Consider the following 22438-nt stretch of genomic DNA (forward strand, 5'->3'; position numbering starts at 1 on the left):
ACTGAATGTTAAGGTTGATATTTGATATCACTCTTACAAGGAGCACATTAACAAGAACAGTGCTATTAGTAAAACCTGGACAATAACTAGCATAGAAACTATCAGATGTTGACATTTAACAAATTTTGCTTAACCTGTCAGCTTCCATAATGTGAATGGAAACAGTTGTGATGAACAATACTAGGAACTTTCTTCACTTTACTCACCAAGTTAGCCTATCAATGAAATTTTAGTTGTAGATGAGGAGGTTACATACCCGTAACTGGAGGTTTTTCAAGATGTGTAGTCCCTAGCTGTATTCCACTGTGGGTTACGCACGTGCACCATGGGCCCACAATCAGAAAATTTGAAAGTAGGGTCAGTTGTTCCGCACATGTGCCCCGACTCACGTCATGCCTCTGACCGAGGTGATAAAGAGCGATAAAGGGTGGTGGACTGACTGCATCTCCAGTTCCTTCTCCACCACGAATCTGACAGATCTGAAGTGGAGGGGAAGGAGGGCGGGAAGTGGAAGACAGCTAGGTACCACACATCTCAAAGAACCTCCAGTTACAGGTAAATAACCTCCTCTTCTCTTCTTCTTTGAGTGATGGTTCCTACTATATTCCACTTTGGATGATTGACAAGCACTACATACATGGGAGGCGGGTGCGAGGATGAAGACAGAAGGGTTGCGTGGAGGACCACCATTCCAAAGGAGGCATATGTCACCATGACTTGCAGCAAGGCATAGTGCGTTGCAAACATGCGGACGGAATTCCACATGGCTGCTCTACTTATGTCTATCAAAGGCATGTCTTGAAGGGATGCCATGGTCATTGCTTGAGCTGTAGTGGAGTGAGCCCATACCCTAGTGGTGGAAGGTAGATTCAACAGTGGGGAGCGGAGTTTAATGCAGCCGGAAATCCACTGGAGATTCTCTGGGTGGAGAGGCCCTGTCCCCTGATTCTCTCTGCTACCACAACAAACAGTCTAGGGGACATCCTGATTGTTTTTATTCTCCGCAGGTAAAAGGCCAAAGCTTATTGGACATTGAGGGAATGGAATCTACATGCTTCTGCAGATACGTGTGGTTACGGAAAGAAAAACAGCTAAGTGAATGGACTGGTTAATATGAAACTGGGAGACCACTTTTGGTAAAAATTTCAGGTGTAGGCGTAAGGAGACTGTATCCTTGTAGAATACTGTGAGTGGCGTTGTGAAACTATGCCCCATATTCTTCATAGAGATATTATATATATATGATATGATTATGGCATAACTATGATGTATTTTATGCAAGATGGATCATGTAAGATATAATTGAAAAGGTTATGATTCACTGAATATGATTATCCTATTTGTATGCATGTATCATTTTGGTGTCTGAAATTAGGAATATTGTCTATGTCTCTATTACAAATGAGTTTACCCAGGGGAATGCCCACTAGGCCTTCCCGAGGATGGTACAAACAGCCTCCGAGTTATGGCTGCTGTGACCCTACAGGGACATGTGACCAAGTCACCTGGTACTGAACTCCATCTTGAAATACCAGTGTTTTTCCAATGAAAGGCATGGGAACTAAGCCTGGAGACAAAAGGTTCCCACCATATGCAAAAGCTATTTATGGCAGGGGAGTGACATCATCATAGTTCTTCACTGACTTCCCACTCAAGAAGACTCCTGAAAACACCTGAGAAACAAGGACTGAATTGGGAAGAAGGGCTGAACCCAGGCTTGCCTGTGAAAAGAATACCTGGAGTTTTAACCTGCAAGTGCAGCTTGCCCTCAGGAATCTCTGCAAATTGCCTAAATCAACATTTAGGGTGAGAATTTGCTATTCATATCCAATCTCTTTAGTATATTAACCTTAAACTGTGTTTTTGTATATTTGCAAGGTAATCTGCTTTGATCTGTTTTCTATCTCTTATAATCACTTAAAATCTATCTTTTGTAATTAAAAACTTGCTTTTGTTTGGTCTAAAATCAGTGTGTGGAAATTATGTATCAGAGAGGTAGCCATGTTAGTCTGAATCTGTAAAAAGCAACAGAGGGTCCTGTGGCACCTCTGAGACTAACAGAAGTACTGGGAGCATAAGCTTTCGTGGGTAAGAACCTCACTTCTTCAGATGCAAGTAATGGAAATCTCCAGAGGCAGGTATATATCAGTGTGGAGATAACGAGGTTAGTTCTATCAGGGAGGGTGAGGTGCTCTGCTAGCAGTTGAGGTGTGAACACCAAGGGAGGAGAAACTGTTTCTGTAGTTGGATAGCCATTCACAGTCTTTGTTTAATCCTGATCTGATGGTGTCAAATTTGCAGATGAACTGGAGCTCAGCAGTTTCTCTTTGGAGTCTGGTCCTGAAGTTTTTTTGCTGTAAGATGGCTACCTTTACATCTGCTATTGTGTGGCCAGGGAGGTTGAAGTGTTCTCCTACAGGTTTTTGTATATTGCCATTCCTGATATCTGACTTGTGTCCATTTATCCTCTTGCGTAGTGACTGTCCAGTTTGGCCAATGTACATAGCAGAGGGGCATTGCTGGCATATGATGGCATATATAACATTGGTGGACGTGCAGGTGAATGAGCCGGTGATGTTGTAGCTGATCTGGTTAGGTTTTGTGTGGAAATTATAACTCAGGGAAGAAAGCTGCTGCATCTCTCTCTCCACATTGAGGGAGAGAGCGAATTTCATGATCTTACGCTGTACATTTCTCTGTGCAGTGCAACAAGGTACAATTTTGGGTTTACTCTCCAGAGGGGGGGGTGCGCTTGAGAAGCTGGTAAGTGCCCAAGCTGTATAGCCTTTCCATGCAGGGGCTGGTCAGAAAGGGACAGCTGGGTGTGTCCCTACCTGTGTGCTGGTGAAAGTGGGAGTGTGTCTTCAGTTTATCACAGCATTACTGGGTGGGAGCCCAGACTGATGGGTCAGGGAGCTAAGTGGTACCCCAGTTCCAAGCGGCACCCCAAGCGGAACCTGTCACAGGCACGTCTGCCATCATTGCTCCAAGTTCACCGACGCTTTCCCCTGAAGTGATAGTATAGAATGGAGACCTTCATGGAGATGAAGGATATGGAGCAAAACACCATTGGTTCAAAGGGTGTGTGGGGGGTTCATAATACTGAGTGTACCAGATTCAGGTCCCATTGAGGCGTGATCATTTGGAGAGGGGAGAAGGTTCTTAGGAGGCCTTTTCAAAATCAAGCATTAGCATAAAAACAAGTAAACCTCCATAGAAGGATGGAACGTGCTAATCGCCACCAGGTGACTCACAAGGAGCAGAGGGAGAGACCCAATGTCTTTAAAGATAGCATGTAGTCCAGGATTGCAGCTTCTGGTATAACACCTTTATGTTGTGCCCAAGACAAAAAGTGTTTCCATTTAAGTCCAGTAACATTGTGTAATGGCGTCTTTTCCACCTTTAAAGACAATGTCCTCTACTGCTGAGGAACATGTGTGTTCTAAGGTCATGGTCGATTGAAAAATATCTGCTAGGTGAATCTGCAAGCACATTCTCCATCCCCAGAAGATAGGCTGTGGATACAGTGATCTGATTGCTGATGCGCCAGTTCCAGAGACTGACTGCGTCTGCGCATAGAGCGGTGGATTTTGCTCCCCCTTGTATGTTGATATAGAAAACAGTGGTGATGCTGTCTGAAATGATCAGGATGAGAGCGAATGAGTGGAAGAAAGAATTCGCACGCCTTCCTTACTGTTTGAAGTTCCAGATATTGATGGGAATCCTGGATTCTCAAGATGTCCATGTCCCTTGTGTTGTGCGATTGTCCATATGGACTTCCCAGCCTAGCAGGCCAGCATCGATGATGATAGTTTTGTCTGGGGAAGAGGGAAGAAAGGGGACTCCCATGTGTATGTGATGTGGGTCTGTCCACCACGGGAGGGAGGACAGTACCTTGGACAGGACTATCAGCATGGAGTGGCAACTCACTGAGTACATGAACTGTAGCCCTGTCTGAAGGCAACGAAGGTGAAGTCTTCCAAAGAGGGGTCACATAAGTGCACAAGGTCATGTGGCCAAATAGAGAGGCTGGTTCACAAGGGTTGTTCATGATGCAAACTATGATGCTGTTCATTGCCTGAAATTAGTCTGTGGGCAGATATGCCCATGCCAGGATAGAGTTTAGGGAATCTTGATGCGGGGGGGGGGGGTGCGGGCTGGAGAAGAAACTGGAAGTGGTGGTGATGATTGCTGGGGGGGGGTTGTGCCCCTGCTTGTCCCCCCTTGTACATGCCCCCCTGCATGGACCAATGGACACTACTTTCAATTTCTCTGACTCCAGGCACATGGCACACATGTGTAACCCACAGTGGAATACAATAGGGACCACCACTTGAAGAAGAACTATATCTATATGCAACTTCAAGTGTTAAAACAAAGCCACTTGTTAATCACAATAGTCTGAAAAACAGATTAGACACCAGTTGTAACATTTCAAAAACCAAGTCATTTTAAACTCCTTCCAGCTCCCAAAATATTGAAAATATTAATATATAACTTTCCAGGAAATTAAATTGTTATAATCAGAGTAAGTTGTCCACAGTTTTGGTTATTTGACACACTTATTTTTTATCATAGATAAAATATTAAGAAATAAAGAGATAGAAGCTCAGAGTTAAACCAAAAACTCAGTGTAACCTTCATTTTGGAGCTATTTAGGATGCCTCCATGTTATGATGTGCTAAGTGTGCAACAGGCTAGACTATAAATGAGATCCAATATGCTTGGTGCTGCCCTAGGGAATTTCCGTCTGATTCAGTCTGGCTGTTATTTTTGAAAAGCTTCACAGAAGTTTACTTAGAGAGAAGTTATCCAGCACTCCATTATTTTTAGATTTTCTACATAAGGATGAGTAATTACACAAACGTTACCTGAAAAGTCATATCTGATCGTACCCATCCACCGCTTCTTTTCACTGTCTTTTAGTATATCGCCATAAAAACCATAACCCAATAGTGACACAGAGTACTTAAGAAATGTGTTGTTGTGATGTATGGAGGAGACATCCAGAGGCTGAGAATCACCTGTTAACAGAAATCCCAGGCTTTATCTCAGTTAAAAGTTTCTTTGTTTCAATTCTGATACTAATTTTTAACATTCAACTTTTTTTTTATTGAGAGCAACCTTATAAAACAAACATCAGAGAAAAAGAGAAACATTCTGTAAGGCTAACAATGCCATATATTGTTAAATGAGGAAAAATAATGAAGACACAAGGAGGCCAGTGTACCAATGGGAGACACTGGAGTGGGGTGGAAGAAATAACAGTAACATCTTGCTGAATCCTACCATTTTTGAAGTTGCTTAATGTAATGTATTTGGGCTAATTTTATATTTTAGCATAAACAAAAAAAAGCAATACTTAAAAAAATACAAATATACACCTACATTTAATATTCTGAGCCAAACACTATGTCCAGAGCACATGAGAGCCCCAATCCTGCAAAGATGTCCACAGGTGCTTAGCTTTATGCTCACTTCAGTGGGACTACTCACAGTGCATGAAGTTAAGTATTTGCATAAATATTTGAAAGATCAGGTATTAGGATTACAACAGTTAAAACTTCTGAAAGCCAAGAAATGCTGAAATTAAGGTTGCATGCAAAATCTTAATGCTGCTCTTTATACTACTGCATTACAATAGTTTTATTTCTTGTTTACGATATACCATAACATTTTCTACAACTTTAAATCATAGTCTATTACTGCGTATTGCTCTGTGCATGCCAGACAGAATCCGCAAAAATGTGTATACCAAAAGTTAAAGTTTCAGAAAGTTATGATCACCTGAAAACAGTGGGTTAAAACAGAAATGCTCATCCAGTCTTAATTCAGCTCTCTTTAGCATCATATATATCACTAGCAAACATCTCATACTTTATTTATCTATTACCATCAAACTATATTTTTACGCAACAGAAATGATGATCATTCTGGATATGTTAAGGTCTTGAAAAGAAGTTAATGACCTGTAAGCTGAATACCTACCTACAATAATATGTAGTGCTGATGTTACTGGATCAGTGACACCAACTGTTGCATAGCATATGCAGTCTGTTGAACCTGTAAAAAAGGAATGCTTTTAATTTTTCATTTTTTAATAATAGAGAGAATCCTGCTCTATACATGTGGTCATTCAGATAAGAACATTATATCCTCTCATTGCTTTTTATTCCCTTTTCTTAAATGCAGAAATAGAATAAAACCAAGCAATAATATGGATATGAAAATTATAATAAATAGTGTGATCTAAATTAGAACATTGACTTCCTTTCTAAGTGAAATTTACTCCTCTCTGAACAAAGTCCACATACTTCCATTTTATGCACTGAAGAATGCTGGATCTGGGGAGACTTCTACCTCAGTGAAAGGACAATGGCACAGACTTTATCTCAGCCTATGGACAGGAGTGGCAGCTGCTGCCACTTTGCACCCCAAGTTCAGAAATTCCTGCTCCCTGGAACCTCATTAAAAAAAAAAAAAAAGCAAAAGATAAAGCAACCCACTCCATACCAGTCAAATCACAGCCTTAGGGCACAATTCCTTAGGACACAGGGATACAGTTTTAGGTATTGCTTTCTCATCACTAAGGCCTGATCTATACTACAGAGTTAGGTCGACGTAAAACAGCTTACCTTGACCTAATTATGTCAGTGTTTACACTACAGCCTTGTCCTGTTGATGTAAGTGCCTACTACACTGACATAATAATTCCACTTCCACGAGAGGCATTGGGTTTATGTCAGTGTAGTTAGGGTGACGCAGTGTCTGTGTGGACACTGTGTTACTCCCCCAACCCTCACTTTTGTTTGAAAGGGCAGGTTGGATGTGGGGCAAATAGACTGTGTAAAGACCTTGAATATGTACTAAATACATTTATATTTGCACCCATGAATTTGATCAGGTCCTTACAGAAAATACTTGCAATCTTATTTTTTTCTGTACAAAAATTCTTTCTTTCCCACTTAAAAATTGTTACCACAGTACAAAATTACCAGTTTCTAGACTCTGTATAATTAGTCAGTAACTTTATCTAAGCATCTGAATTGCACAAATGTTTGTCTGGAGTAAAGATATAACAAAAACTCTAAAACCACTAGATATACCTGTGCCTTTGTATTAAAGTAGCATATTTATTATTAATACATACTTTTGTTTGGAAGAGGAACAGCTTGTGATAAACCCAACACACTGGAAAAGAGTTGTTATGAGACAGAGGTTCAAGGGTAAAAGGTTCCCCCCTGTTCTTTACAAACAACTCTCGCCTCAGACCTGCCAAACTCACTACACCAAACAAGTCTTACAGGATATTTACCTACATAAAGTATCTATAGAAAACTCACAACTTGTCAAGATTCATAATCGTGAGGTTTATGTGCAAGTAATATTTAAGGAATAATGTATTATATTAAAAGCATGCTTTATATACTTGGAATAAAAATTAGTCAGCGGGGGATAATGTGTGTTGTTGATTGCCCATTCAAGCGGGAGGGAGTTGCCACCCTGCCTATTTTTCTGGTGATACCATACAAGGCTCAATTGTTTGGCCTTGTTAAACCCCAAGACTTTCAATGGAAAACCATCAGAGGCAACGGCAAACAATCAAAACCTCTTGAAGGCAAAAAAGGAACATTATAGCAAGACAGGGGTTCACCCTATCTATGAACAGAAATAAAACACTGTTTCAGTATAACACAGAGGAAGGGAAGGTACCCTGAATCCTTTCGCTGTGGAGACACCTAGAGAAGGTATTCTCGTGAAACACTAGATCTTGGTTCATGTGAAGCCAGTCACAGACTGAACTGGGGGGGGGGAGGGGTTAGGGGAAGAGAGACAGACATTTACTTTTTAGATAACAAAGGTAACTATTAATAAGTGTAGGCTCAGGTTCACGTTTTATTATTTTGTATTGTAATCATTTGTTTTCATCACTCTCTCTTGTTTCTAGCAGAATCTTTATTCTTAAATAAACCTTACAAATGCTGTGTGTTAATCAGGGGCAGTGGATTAAGATAAAACTGGTAAACTGCTCCTCTGCAGGGCAGAGGATCTGGAATTTCTGTTAGTAGCCAGTGTCAGGGGCTGGATATCACAGGGAAACAATTCAAAAGGACAAGGGGTGCATCTATTGTTAGTCTGGAAAGTGAAGTCACGGCTGGCATAGCCTGACGGAAAGTGCTTGAGTGGCTGAAAAGCTGGTGGCATTGGGAAACGGACACCCAGCCAAGGACAGGCAAGACACTCTCATGCTCAAGGCAGCGGGTAACACAGTGACTCTTAGTTCTGGAAACCCTGCGAACCATTACAGTTGTTAAAACTAAATTTTGCTCTTTATAGCAGAGCAAATAATTTTTATTTTACTTTTGTCTCTACAGAGGCTGGTGAGGGGAGAAGGGAAGTGGGGGAAGAGAATAATTTTAGCTTTGTGTAAATGGGTTTTGCTATTTTGAAGGGCTATAGTGAAATTTTGCTAAATATTTAGGTTTTATAAAAACAAATGTTTACAAAATCTAAGCCCAAGAGATTTGTTTTCATGCATTTTTAAGATTCCAATAGGACCAGTTTTTTTAAAAAAGCCCTGGTAGTGTTTAAAACTCAAACACTTCAGTATTGTACAAACACATGTAAGCCTGCAAGTGAAGTTGACTAGAAAAGTGAAGTGTAAAGAAATGAAATTGACTTGAGTTTATTTTCAGTCTTCTCATTAATGCAAAGAAACCCAGCACACATAGTGAGGAGTATGTTTGATTTTTTCATCTTTAATAACCAAAGGTGTTTGCTGCAGCACAGATATGGAGGTTTTATTCAAAATGATTTTTTTATGTGACAGCATCCCTTTAATTTCCGGCCTCTTATGTACATGTATAGATATTTAACATACCAAACACATTTAGCATTAGAAGATAAAAGCATAAAAAGATCTATTCAATAAAGGAAATCTATTTTATGCTGTTTGAAGTATTTCATAGGATTAATTTAAAACCATAATATAAAGGATGTATAACATACATCCTATTTTAGATTATAAAATACTGTGATTATTTGCCTTCAGGTGAAGAACCAGCTTTTAATGCAGACTGAGCAGGAGGAAACTTGCCTACGGGAGCCCAAACAAGGGTTAGGAATATGTGTAGAGGAAGGTTAAATTAGCCAAGTCACAGAAAAGATTGTGCCAGGAGCGAACACCTAGGTGAGATTTGCTAAGGGTCTGGGGGGCCCTTCTCTTCCCCCAACCTCTCCAAAATTGACAGCATAAACCTTGAAAAACTCCTTGGTCCACCTGCCTGTTTTCAGATACACTAAAGACACATTGGACAGAGATCAAGTCAGACTACTTCATTTTTACAAGGCCAATTCAGACTCTGAGAAACATGCCAAAGGATGAATGATTCACTGATTTCAAATCTACTCTCCATTCTTTTTCTCACTTCAGAGGAAATCAGGGCATATATGCTGGTAGATGGGGGCAGGGAAAATCCTTCCCTCTGTCTCACTGTCCAGGAGACTGTCATCACCACTTCCACTTAAGGCTCCACTGAGAGGAGGCTGCTCCATCTCATATGAAAGTTTTGCAGATGCCGACCACAGTGATGAAGAGGTTTTAATGAGTAAGGCCCTGACAGCAGGAGGAGACAAACACACATAATGGAATCACACTCCAAAGGAAACAGTAAGTGTGATGGAGGGACTTTTCTGAGAGACCAGCGCAAAGTTCAGGACACACTGTCATGAGCAAGTGGTTCTGCACAGCACACAGGACTCCAATTTCTCTTTTAGAGTGGTGACAAACATGATGGATGACATGGTAAGGAGCCAAATTTGGGGTAGCAATAGCTGTTCAAAGATTGGGCATGTTGAAATGTTACACCAAATCTTTCCATTTCATTTTGCCTGCAGTCTGTGGAATGTCCTGATGTATGCATGAACTCTGTCATATCTTCGTTCAGTTAGGGAAGAAAGCAGATGACCCTCTATCCTCTTAGTTAATATCATAACCGCTTAAAGATCTGAATAGGATCTGTGCATTCAGGTGTGAATGCCTTGTTTGTCACTTAGCCTTTGTGCCTTCATCTAGCTCAGGGATTTTGCAGTAGCTGAATAGAAACTAAGGCTTGGTCTACACTAAACCCCCAAATCGAACTAAGGTACGCAACTTCAGCTACGTGAATAACGTAGCTGAAGTCGACATACCTTAGTTCGAACTTACCGCCGTCCAGACGCGGCAGGCAGGCTCCCCCGTCGACTCCGCGTACTCCTCGCGGCGAGCAGGATTACCGGAGTCGACGGGGAGCACTTCTGAGTTCGATTTATCGTGTCCAGACTAGACGCGATAAATCAAACCCAGAAGTTCGATTGCCTGCCACCGAACCAGCGCGGTAAGTATAGACAAGCCCTTAGTTCCATATTAGTCCTGGCCTAAGCAGATGCAACTCCAACAGTCAGTCAATCACACAAGGGCTGAACAGTAAACAGCAGTGTGAAGCATTACTAATTTGATGCTCTCAAGTACTAGAGTATAGCATCACAGAGAAATAAAACATGATACAGCACACGGATGTCCCACTCCTTTAATAATTCTTCACATCATTCCAAGAGGGTATTGTGATGCTAATAAACCAGCTCAGATTAGAATTAACAGACCAGTTCACCTGCGTGTAAACTTTAAAGGCACGTCAAGCAGCACTGCAATGTAAATGGGCTAATTCAATTGTGTGAGAGTATCAAAGGGATGTTAAATGGGCTAGCAGACACCAGCTCCTTCATTTGTGTGGACAAAACATCAAGGAAAATGGTGTTTGTATGCTTACATCTATCTATATCCTGTACTTATTTAGCCTTAAGATCAAAGATGTGTATACACTGCATGGAACTAATGAATATTTCCTGTATTGTCTTCATTTATCTGTCCATGTTTTAATGAATGGCCAGTGTAACTGAATTATTTATGTATGCATGGAAAGTAGGTAGTTAACTTCAAACCATGGGTCCTTGGCTTAACACTGGAGACTCAAACTGTCTGCATTACCTATGCTGTGCCAGTAACCTTCACTGAGCTGCTTCCAACTACAACTACTGGACCATAGGAATAATTCTGCTCTCTGATTCATTTCTGGACTGCCTGAACTCTGACTGAGTGGGGGCGGGGGGAGGAAGAAAGGTCTAAGCATACAGACAGAGTTCCCCACAATTCATTTTCGGGAAGGCTTGAGGACTTATGTAAAGACTCTACATCTACGCTCTCATGTGGACTACAAGCTCTAATTCACCTGTAATGTATATTATTTGCTTTAATTTCTTAGTTCTCTTCTTTTTTAAATTAATAAATCTTTAGTTAGTTTACCAAGGATTGGCTAACACCATTTTTTGGGTAAAATAAAAGTATCCAGTGACCTGAGGTAACTGACTGGTCCTTTGGAACTGGAAGAACCTAATATGAGGTGGTTTTGATTTTAATAATCTTACATCATAAAGTCCAGTTTGCCTGGGTGATAAACAGGGGCCTGTATTCCATGGTGAAACTAGTGTAGTGGTTCAGGAATACTCTTATTACTGGCTTGGTGAATTTGGGGGTATTTGCCCTATGTTCTGACAATCTGTCCTGAGTCAAATAGCTGCAGAGGGTGGATCTAGCGGTGATCATAATACATGTAAACGGTCTTGAGAAGGAATGTGCCTAGCCCTGAACAGTTACTGGTGGTTATGGTTGGATCAAGGTGCTACAATTGGCCACCTGTCTGAAAAGGTGCTCTATAGCAATTTTATAGGTGTATGGATGCAATGATCCAAGGTTCACTTGGTACAGTATACCACTGCTTATCCAAATTGCACGTGCAACTCAGATTTTATTTGGATAATTAGGAGTTCAGATAATTGAGGGGGCAGGATCCATTCAGCAGCAGGGTAGCCTCCCATGTGACCAAGGGTTTGTTCTCTTTCACTTTCTTTTCCTGGCAGCCTCAGATGCAGGTCTCTGCTCTGCCTCAGTCACTAACTCCTATGACAGCAGGGCTGCAGAAGGCTTGCTGCACTGTTCCCTGTAGAGGCAAAGTATGAGGCAAAAAAGAGACCCCCCCCTCTCCCCAGGACCCTGCTCTGCTCCCTCAACACCACAGCCTTGCTCCTGCACCTTCCCTCTGCAGGGATTGGGGAACAGCAGCACAGCGACTCCTCTATAGCTCCACTGTTACAACATTGCTCAATCACTCCCATGACAGGGGGGCTGCAGAGGGATCCCTGTGCTGGTGTACAAACCACACAAGAGCCGGGAGAAAAGGCCCCATCCTCCACCTTGCAGTCCTGGATAGGGAAGCTCTGCTCTATTAGCCGAACTGCCTCATTATCTGAGTCCCTTCCTTGACCCACAGCATGAAATGCACAGAGGATAAGGAAGAGACTGCAATAATGTGGAAGGTTCAGATAACTGAAAGTTTACTGTATATGGTTAAAGATCAAGTCTGACGTCATGAGAGTCAGCACACAAACAGTCAAGGGGAGTTTCGGCTGTGGAAAGATTGCAGGATAAGGGATTTGGCATGACCGGTTTGCGTTAATATTAATTACACTAATGCTTGAAGGGAAGTTGCCAATTCATTTACCCAAAACAGCTGCCCAAGTCCTTGATTCTATATAATTGTTTTGATGAATTTTTCCAATAAAATGTACAATAATTCAAAGGGGAAATTATCTTGATGTACAGTAGCTATAGGGAAGAACTGGTCAGGACACACAATTCATAGATTTAGAATGTGGATGAAGTTCATACGGCACATCCAAGAGGAAAAATTGATGAGAAAAAGATTTACCAGTCTGAGGTGAAGAGAGACCACAGGATAACACTGCCTTAAACAGAATATGATACAACTAAAGTAAGAAGCTAAACATTTTCCCTTTCATGCACCTACACAAGTGCTTTAAGATAGATAGTGGACAGGCACCACACCCCTTCTTAAATTACTCTTCAATCTAAAGAGTTGATAAGTGAGATTGAATGCATTCCTTGGGAACAGTTTTCTGTTAGCATAGAAGAATTCATACTACTTTTCTCTGAACATAGTGTCAAGTATCAGGGAGTAGCCGTGTTAGTCTGTATCTACAAAAACAACAAGGAGTCTGGTGGCACCTTAAAGACTAACAGATTTGGAGTCTGGTGGCACCTTAAAGACTAACTGTTAGTTAGTGCCACCAGACTCCTTGTTGTTTCTCTGAACATAGTGACACACCAAAGTAGTGCTTTGTGTTTGCTTTCTTCCAGTCCATTTGATGACACTGGCAGAAGGCAAACCCAGGTTTCAAGAGAAGTTTTACAGACAAGTTGATCCATTGTTACTGCATTACAATATAAAAGTCTTTTGTCAAGTTGTTACTAGTACTAGACCACTCCTAAGACAATGAAATAGACTCCGGCATTATGAGACAAAAATCAACTGATTCATGTGAGCCGAGTTGTAGGACAATATGTAAATTCAGCAGCCTAGTAGCAATCTGGATAGCTTCACTGATGGCAGTAACTGCACAAGTCTTTTTTAAGTTCATTAATTGTATACTGAAGTTAAATAAATACAAAGGACTGGTGATGTCTTAGCCAACAGGGGACATGCCAAAGAAATATACTAATGACCGGCTGATCAGTTGTTGTATGGGTAAACTGCCAACACATTCACTGTTCATATAATAAACATCACCGTTCACAATACAGTATTGCATAACATTGTGAAAGCAGGTTTGGTTTCTGTTAGTGGACACACTCAAAATTCTTCGAGAGGCCCAAGTGGGTGAGTTTATGCGATGCTTTTATCTTGCCTACATCCATGCAGTAAGTTGACAGTTAATGAATATACAAATGACTTTTGAATTTGCAGGCATGAATTAAGCCTGGTGAAGCGCATGCTATTCTGAATGCTGAGCTATCACTTTATCTGGATTATGTGATCAGTCTTTGCATACACAATGTAGATACATTTCCTAATTTAACAGGGTATACATAGAATAAGGTCAGTTTCTACTGCTATCTAAACAATATTTGGGGGTATGCCTGTAACAGAAGGAGGGAAGGTATTCTGAACCATAAGAATTCCCTGAATTTGTAAGAGGCAGTTGAATGGAGAAGAAAATGGAATAAAGTGTATTGAGAGAAGCAAGATACCCCAAAAGGAGAGAGAAAGTCAGTAAGGAAAAGGTAATAGGAAGCAAGGTGAAGTGTACAAGAAAGCTGGGGATAGCATGAGAGAGGAAACCAAAAAGCAAGAGAAGAGCAGTCCAAGAAGCATGTCTGAAAAAAAGTGGTTACCTTGATAGTACTAAGGTCAACGGTACAGCTACCACCGCCAAATAGGGCTCTCTATATTTTATTTTACTTCTAATGAATCTGAACTGGTCTCAAACTTTCTTTACACAGAACTATTATTTGGTTTTATATATTGGTTTAAAACATGAAATATGACCCACATAAGAAGCATAATTCTACCTTAGTTGACCTTCATACTAGCAGAGTCATCACTTTTTTTCCTCAGTACCTTCCTGGTACTTAGTATTCAGGTTGGCTTTTCACAAATTAATGCTCCATCTTAGCAGTCTATTTTGTAAACTATGGGTGGGTGACCAGGCCCAGATTAATCAATGTGCACTCAGAGCACTTGCAGTGTCTCCATCTCAAGGCCCGCCCCTCCTGCCCCCCATCAACCACCAGATCCAAAATAAAGAATGGCCAACTATGGTCTGCAGGCCATATCCAGCCCACCAGAATATTTCATTTGACCTGCTGCCCCATGTACTGGAAGGGGGTAGGGAGTGGAAATTCCCCTTTCCCCTGATCTCGACACATCGCTCCTGCATCCTCCACCTTGCGCTTATGACATGTTGTAGGCTACAGAGACAAAGCTCTATTCCTCCAGTAGTAGATGGTGCTGCTTAGCTGCCCCAAAAGCTGTTTGCTTAGAACGTTGTTGCATTTCTCCCATCCCTCCATAGTCTCATGACCCCTCAAAAAGTAGCAGATGCTAGACAGTTTGCCTTTGCCTGCTACTTTTAAAATTTTAATTCTCCCCTCACTTGCCCCCAAAACACCCATTGAGAGATAATGCTTTTGAGTTAATTAAATTGAGAACTGTTGAGTATAAAAATTCAATACTTTTGTCAACTAATATGTAAAAGGAAAAATGAATAGCTACATGCACTCTGTAAATTACAGAAACATTTCCATTTCCAATATGATAATGTATAATACTTTTGTCCCATCAGTGGAAGACAGCACTACAGAAACTCTAATCTAACACACATTGCACTCAGGTGAGCACCAGGACTACCACTGTGAGTGGGTTCACCAGGGGCTAGGGGAGAATTCTTGCAACTTTTCCTCATGTATGTCAGTGACTGTTTCACACAGTGGCCCTATGATTTAATAGGACCTGAAATTGAGTCTTAAGATTTGTAAAGTGCACAGACTGATATAAATTACTGAAAATATTAATGTATACACTACACATATGTACCCCTTTACCAATTTCCCATCTTTATTTAGTAATAAAACATTAAGAAAAAAAAGACTCCTTGCCTTTCCCCCTCTTATTTCTAACGTTAAAAAAACAAAACAAAAAACCACACATACTTAACCAACTATTATATATAAGGATTTATATTTTAAGTTTGTTCTCCAGAAGAGAGTGTAACATAATTTAGAGGTTAACTTCCTTAATCATGTTCATTACATATATTTCTCAAAATCACTATTCAAAGCCAAAAGTAAAATTATGACTCTTAACAGAACGTGTTTAATATAAAACCTTGCAAAATACAGGACAAGATACAATGTAAATTCACATACGGCAAACGGCTGTACAGTGGACAAAATGAATGCAAAAAGCAAACAACTCACATTTATAACAAACAGACTATAAAGGATTGTACAAGAAAAGAAATTAAAAAGTTTAATACTGTTTTAACATCAGTGAAGATCATTTTTCCTGTCCGTTTTAAAAATAATATCCCCAAATACGTACATTTAACAAATATCAGATGGTGACAAACTGATACGCTACAAAAGCTATTCAACTCCCTTTTAACCTATTCCTCTTCCCAAAGTCTAACTGTGCCATAACCGGGGGCGGGGGAGGGATAGCTCAGTGGTTTGAGCATTGGCCTGCTAAACCCAGGGTTGTGAGTTCAATCCTTGAGGGGGCCACTTAGGGATCTGGGGCATAAATCAGTACTTGGTCCTGCTAGTGAAGGCAGGGGCCTGGACTCAATGACCTCTCTGAGTCCTTTCCAGTTCTATGAGATAGGTATATCTCCATATGTTATAACCTAAACATTAGAGTTATGCTTTTTTCCTGCACCTTCTTTAGGTCACTAACACCATAAATAGATGAATGTTTTCAGATGAGCATATATCAAACCCAGAACACTTTACTCAGACAAAAAAAACGTTACTGAAGTAGATGGAAATTTTGCCCAAGCAAAAAGAGTTAAGTGAGAAAGCAATTCTGATTTTGTTCCTATAGATTTAATTGAGTTGCAAATTGATTCAAGTGTGTTTCTTCATTAATATTAATAGGATAAGCACATGCAAATCTCTCAGCAGAGTGATTTATATAAAGCACATAAGATATACAGTACCTTTGGTTTACTGACTAGACTATAAGACTAAATGAACAAGAGTGAGAGTTGGGTACATTTAATAATTAAAATAGTAAATAAGGAAATATTTATGTTCACTAAAAATACTAAATTTCAGAATTTTTCATTATTTACCATCAGCACACTCAGTGTTTTGTCTCTTATCACTACTAATTTCAAATGTTAGTCATTTACTTGAAGGCAGTCATGTGACTGTCAACACAGAATAATTCTGTGCCTTACCTGAACAATTGTATGCCCACACTCATCTGTAGTTCTGGAGACACCTCTGAGTATTATTACTATTAACTCCAGTATTGAAGAGGGAGGCCTCCCTCTAGCCCAGACCACATTTTGAATGGAGCCTTAGGGATCTCCTTTTTTGGGTCATTGATTTTCAAGTGCCAAAGACGCTCTTTAGATTAGTTTTTGCAGTTAAATCTACTTTGTCAGAGGACTTCACTTAGAGAAAGGTTTTGAACAATGCTTCTCACTAGCAGTGGTCAGAATTAGCTCCAAAAGGGAGGGCTGTCATAGTGAATTGGAATGGACCAGCACCTCACAGATACGGAAGGAAGCTAGCAGCAGGGTTTCTGCAGGCCTTGTGACTACAGAGCATCAAGAAGAACATAATATGGACCTGTCTCTGGAATCTGTGGACCAGCTCCCCAATGGTTCTATGCTTCTTGTGACAGAAACATTGAGAGAGAAGGAGAGGCTGTGTTTCTATCATACAAAAGGGATTTCAACACTTGCACAGTTGGCCAATGATGAAAACAGATATAGAATATTGGGATCTTTTCACTGTACAGAATAAAGCGTATAGCCTCTATTCAGTGGGTTTCAACCGATAATGATGTCAGTTAGTGTTTGTTAGTACACATTTATAATTTTCCCCTCACCATTCCCATTTATATTAGCATATGTAAGCCCCAGAACACTAAACAAGAAAGCAGTTATATAATCATAATTTTATCATATATTTCAATTTTTGCTTCCTTCCCTTCATGTAAATTCCCTCTCCCACAAACAAGACATTGTAGCCATCACTATTTATGCTGGTCCACCAATAGCTTTAGGGAGCATTACTGTTCATATTTTATTCTACAGGCAGGGGAACTACAGAAAGTTACTACATTAATAAATAAATAAATAAAGTAAACTGAAAGTTAACCCTTTTTTGTTCTTACCAGCAGGGATTATGCCAATCCTTATATTGCACTGGACTAACGGTGCTTTGGGATTATTTTGATCTATGCCAGAATCCTTCTGTATTCTTCCAATTAGACCATGCATCACTTCACTGAACATTCCGTCCCCACCAACACAAACAATACTGCCAGAAAACACAAGTTAGAATGCATGCTAACAGTCAATAAACACATTAAATGTTCCAATTAGCGCAGACACCACTTACGGTCATCACTTTGTTCTCCCTATTCACCTTTATGATTTATAAAAAAAGGGACACAGTCAACTTAAAACATTATATTTAAAACAAAACAAAAACAAACAAAAAGATAGCTGCAGAAACTACAGGAGTTCCCCTGCCTCATTTTTTAACTTTACAACAATTTTCTCCTGTTTTTTAAATGTGTTTTTTCTTTCCCCTGTTGCTTTGTGAACACAGACACAAACATTAGTGGAAACTAACTATACAAGTAAAACACTGAAACAGACTGTACACAAAGAGCCCTCAAATACAAAATTAAACAAAGTAAAAATTCCTCCCCTTTTTTAGTTGCTATGTTTATTAATAATTTGTAAATTAACATACGCAGTTTCAGATAGAAGTATGATATTTGTATCCTTTAATATGCAATATAATTCCATTTAATCTGTTTTTTCTATTAATTTTATCAACTTTACTTAATATACTACATCACAATTACTATCAAAAGACATACTTTGAATCCTGAACTGAACATTTATACATTTTAAAACCTTACAGTATATGTTTATAAAATGGTAGACAATTGGAGGCCCAAGTCTCAAAAGTACAAAGGCTTACATACTAACTAAAAAGTGATTGATCCTTCCTAAAGTGGCTGAATCCTGAAACCTTAAATTGTCTTGTTACACGAAAGCATAAAAGAGAGTTGGATATATCAAGATTACAATTCTACAATCTGACAACAAGTAGTTTTACATGTCTTCAGAAGCAAGAGTTTGTTTTGCAAAATTAATCCGGTTTAGCTGCAGTAGCAAGTATAGTTAAAGCTCAGGACGGATAGACTCAAAGTCTGTAACCAAGAGAGGCACCAGAAACAAAGCATTACATGATGGTAAATAATATCTGGTCTGTGCATAAATATTAACAAAATGCACTCCCTTAAAAATCTTAAAAGGGCACAGAAAGTTAATTTAAAAAAAAAAATCTTCCAATGGGATGCACTATGAGAATGAGCCTAGTCAAACCTTCAGAAAATTGTGTACTAAGTCCCCAACATACACATACAAGCATCAGAAAGTAATATATGAAAACAAGTGGATTAGTACAATTACTCTCTAGTTTGTTCAGTGTGTACTCTGACGTGCAGCACCTATTTCTATTTTGCATCCACTTCTCATGCAGAATACTCCTATTGCACATTCTTCACCATATGTATAAAACAGACCAGTATGGGGAATAGGCACCCACAGTACAGATCAGAATAGAATTTGTCCTCACCATCATTCAACGCATATAAGCTATTATACCAATATACTTTTTCCATGTTATTTGTTGACCACTTAAGTATTTCAATTCTGTCGTCACTGAACTGCTGCATTGTCAAACTGATCAAACTCTTCGCACAGAGTAGAAAAATAAGCAGTTAAGAGAAACTCCTATGTAGACAATCCACAAGTGACATTTATCCTTTGAGAGAACCCTATTTTGATTCCAGTACTGGAGTCACAGTCCTATAAATATATGTTAGCTTCTGCTCAATACTTGCTCTCTATGCCAAACACCTTGTTTTAAAAGTAAAAGAAAGATACAGTTTCTCAGTTGTATATTATTGAGTTACATTATACCTCAACAGAGAAGGCAGTTGCCAGTTTCTCACCTCCTTAAGTATATTCTATACCCAATCAGACCCTTGACAAATTCCTGCCCCAACTCTAGATTGTATCTATAACGCTGTAGAATTGGTTTGGGATTAATGTAGGACTGATATAAAGATAATATTATTCCACTCTCCACTAACAGCAAGTACAAATTCAATATTGCCAGGATGAAACAGATGCCTATCCCTTCTGAAGGATAATCTCCATGGACAATATAATAGAGACTAAGAAATTCCTGGTATATTACTTTGACTCAAACTGAAAGTGAATACCAGAATATCAACGTACAAAAAATTGTGGTTTAGTGAAGAGTTCCATCGTTTTAACTAAATTCTTATGAATTGGCATCCTGGGGCCTGGCTATTATGGAGAGAAGTGGTAGCACTGACAATTTTTATGCTGAAGTATCTAATGAGTAGATATCTTAGACATAGATAGAAAAAAATCCTTTCAAACCTAACTGGAGAAAATGTGAAATAGCTAAACAAATATTTGTGGCAGTCATGTATGCAGTGGGAACCAGAAAGGGTCAGAAGTGCAATCAGCTTGATAACGGTCACACTTTCTTCTAAAGATCAGACCTTCACTGTATCTGAATTATACACTGAATTACTGTAAGACAACTATTTTTGCCTCTTTTTAATCTTCTTTCTTTTAGATTTTTCAGTTCAGATTTTTCTCTCAGCCAGATCAAAGAAGTTCCAATTAAAAAAAATCTAATGTTCTATCAAGTTAGAGAGATCAAATGAGATATTCAGGAATAATAAAGACTACACGCACGGATATCTGGCTCTTTCTTAAGGAAGACTTTGAACAAAATATTGGGAGTGATTTTCTATAAGGATAGGTCTTATGCTGCATTAGGAGCTACTATATTTGGTCACTGCTACTCCCTCATGTTTTCAGGGAGGGTGTGAACATCCAGCAATCCTCATAGTGAGTTATTTACAACATATACTAGACTACATTTTCAGAGGGTCAGTTTCCCTTTATACAGGTGTATAGATTTATCCCCACAACTGGTTTACAAACATGAAAACAGCACTTCAACCCACCTGTAAATTCACCTCTTTATTTTGGAGCTATTTGAAACCTATTTTCAAACATCCACTCCATAACTTCTCCAAAAAACACAATTCCCCTAAACTTAACAGGCCTCATTTTATCCTAGAGCAGAATTTTTCTGGGAACTCAAAAAGGAGTTTAAAAATGTGTGGTGTTGAAATTTTTTTCCTGTAGCCATCATAAAAATTATTCAATATTTTGGTTTCTCTCTCCAAAATGGCTTTGCCTAGAAAGTCCAGGTTTTGTTTTATTTTTCTGGGCTTCCTCAAAAGAAATATATTCGTATTCTGATGGAGTGATGACTGGTAGTAGTAGCGGAGTTTAAAAGTATATTGTGCTTGTGATAGGATGCATATAGCTCACACTAACATGTGGGATGTTGAAGTGGAAGAGAGGGACAGGAAAAGCAGAGTCTTTTATCCATGTTAAACTTTACAGGGGAAATTTTCAGAAGTGTCTAAGGGATTGAGGATTTGTATTTTAAACTATCCTCCTTAATGCTTTCCTTTTCTAGATATAGAACTTAAAAGGCTAAAAGTTTGTGATATAACAACTTTTGGCTAAAAGACTATGTTCTTTAGTACTGGAAATCAAAATCCAGACCAATGATTGGCAAACCGATATGGCAGTGATGGAAAGGTTCTCCAACCATAATAAAAATGAGGATAAGTTCATTGACATATGGGTAGACCTTACAGAAATAGTGGAATACGTTGGTGAGTCACGTTATGACTCCTCCTTCCCTTCTTCTGTATATTGTTTCTTTCCCTCAGTCTCCTCTATTTTTATTACCTTTTGTATCATTTGTATTTAATTGTGTGTGTAAAAGTTAATGATTGGTCGTCTGATCCTCTGTATGGTAACTTTCACTGCAGTGTTTGGGTCATTTTAAATTGTAATGCTTTTATATTCAATAAAAATGGAGGAGGGGAGAAGACTAGAAATGATTACTTACTGTAACTGTGGTTCTTTGAGATGTGATGCAGACATGTATTCCACTTAGGTGTGTGCACACCCAGTGTGTCAGAGCCAAAGACTTTTGCCTAGCAGTACCCATAAAGGGGTAGTGCATGTGCCTCCCCTCCCCACTCCCCCAGGTATATGAGGCAGCGCTGCCCCGATTCCCTCCCCCCCCCCAATTCCTTCACACTGAAAACCGATGAGATAAGACTCCAAGGAAGAGGGGATGGAGGGTGAGTCAGGAAATGCATGTCTGCATCACATCTCAAAGAACCACAGTTACAGTAAGGAACCATTTCTTCAAGTAGATGCAGATGAGTATTCCACTTAGGTGACTCATGAACAGTACACCAAACCGGAGGCGGGGCTCACAGTCTACTGCAATAGGGATCACAGGACTGCCCTTCCAAGACCTGCATCCAGTCTGGAAGATGCAGTAATAGCATAATGATCCATAAATGTATGTATGGACAACCATGTGGCTTCCCTGCAAATGTCCAGTATAGAAATGTCACTATCAACATCGCTTGTGCACTCGTGGAGTGAGCCCGTATCTGCTGAAGACGTGCAGTGAAAGATCTCTCTCATGCAGCCTTGATAAAAGGATGTTATCCATCTAGAGATGTCCTGTGCAGAGATCGCTTGTCCCTTCATGTGGAGGGCATATGACACGAACAGGTGAGGTAAAACATGCTACAGTTAATCCTGTCTAGATAAAAGGCTAGACATTGCCCGATATCAAATATGGAGG

General features: G+C 39.6%; 1 protein-coding gene across 2 annotated transcripts in view; it reads right to left on the minus strand.

Annotated features, from left to right (window-relative positions):
- CERK (ceramide kinase) overlaps positions 1-22438 on the minus strand; it is a 73545-nt gene that overhangs the window by 14352 nt on the left and 36755 nt on the right. For both annotated transcript variants that reach the window (XM_054019785.1, XM_054019776.1), the window contains exons 6-8: positions 17802-17947; positions 5989-6063; positions 4872-5024 (exon numbers count right to left, since the gene is read on the minus strand). In XM_054019785.1, the coding sequence (XP_053875760.1) occupies positions 4872-5024; positions 5989-6063; positions 17802-17947 (374 nt within the window). The remainder of the gene's footprint in view (positions 1-4871; positions 5025-5988; positions 6064-17801; positions 17948-22438) is intronic.

Source organism: Malaclemys terrapin, chromosome 1, assembly GCF_027887155.1.
Source record: "Malaclemys terrapin pileata isolate rMalTer1 chromosome 1, rMalTer1.hap1, whole genome shotgun sequence".
NCBI lineage: Eukaryota > Metazoa > Chordata > Testudines > Emydidae > Malaclemys > Malaclemys terrapin.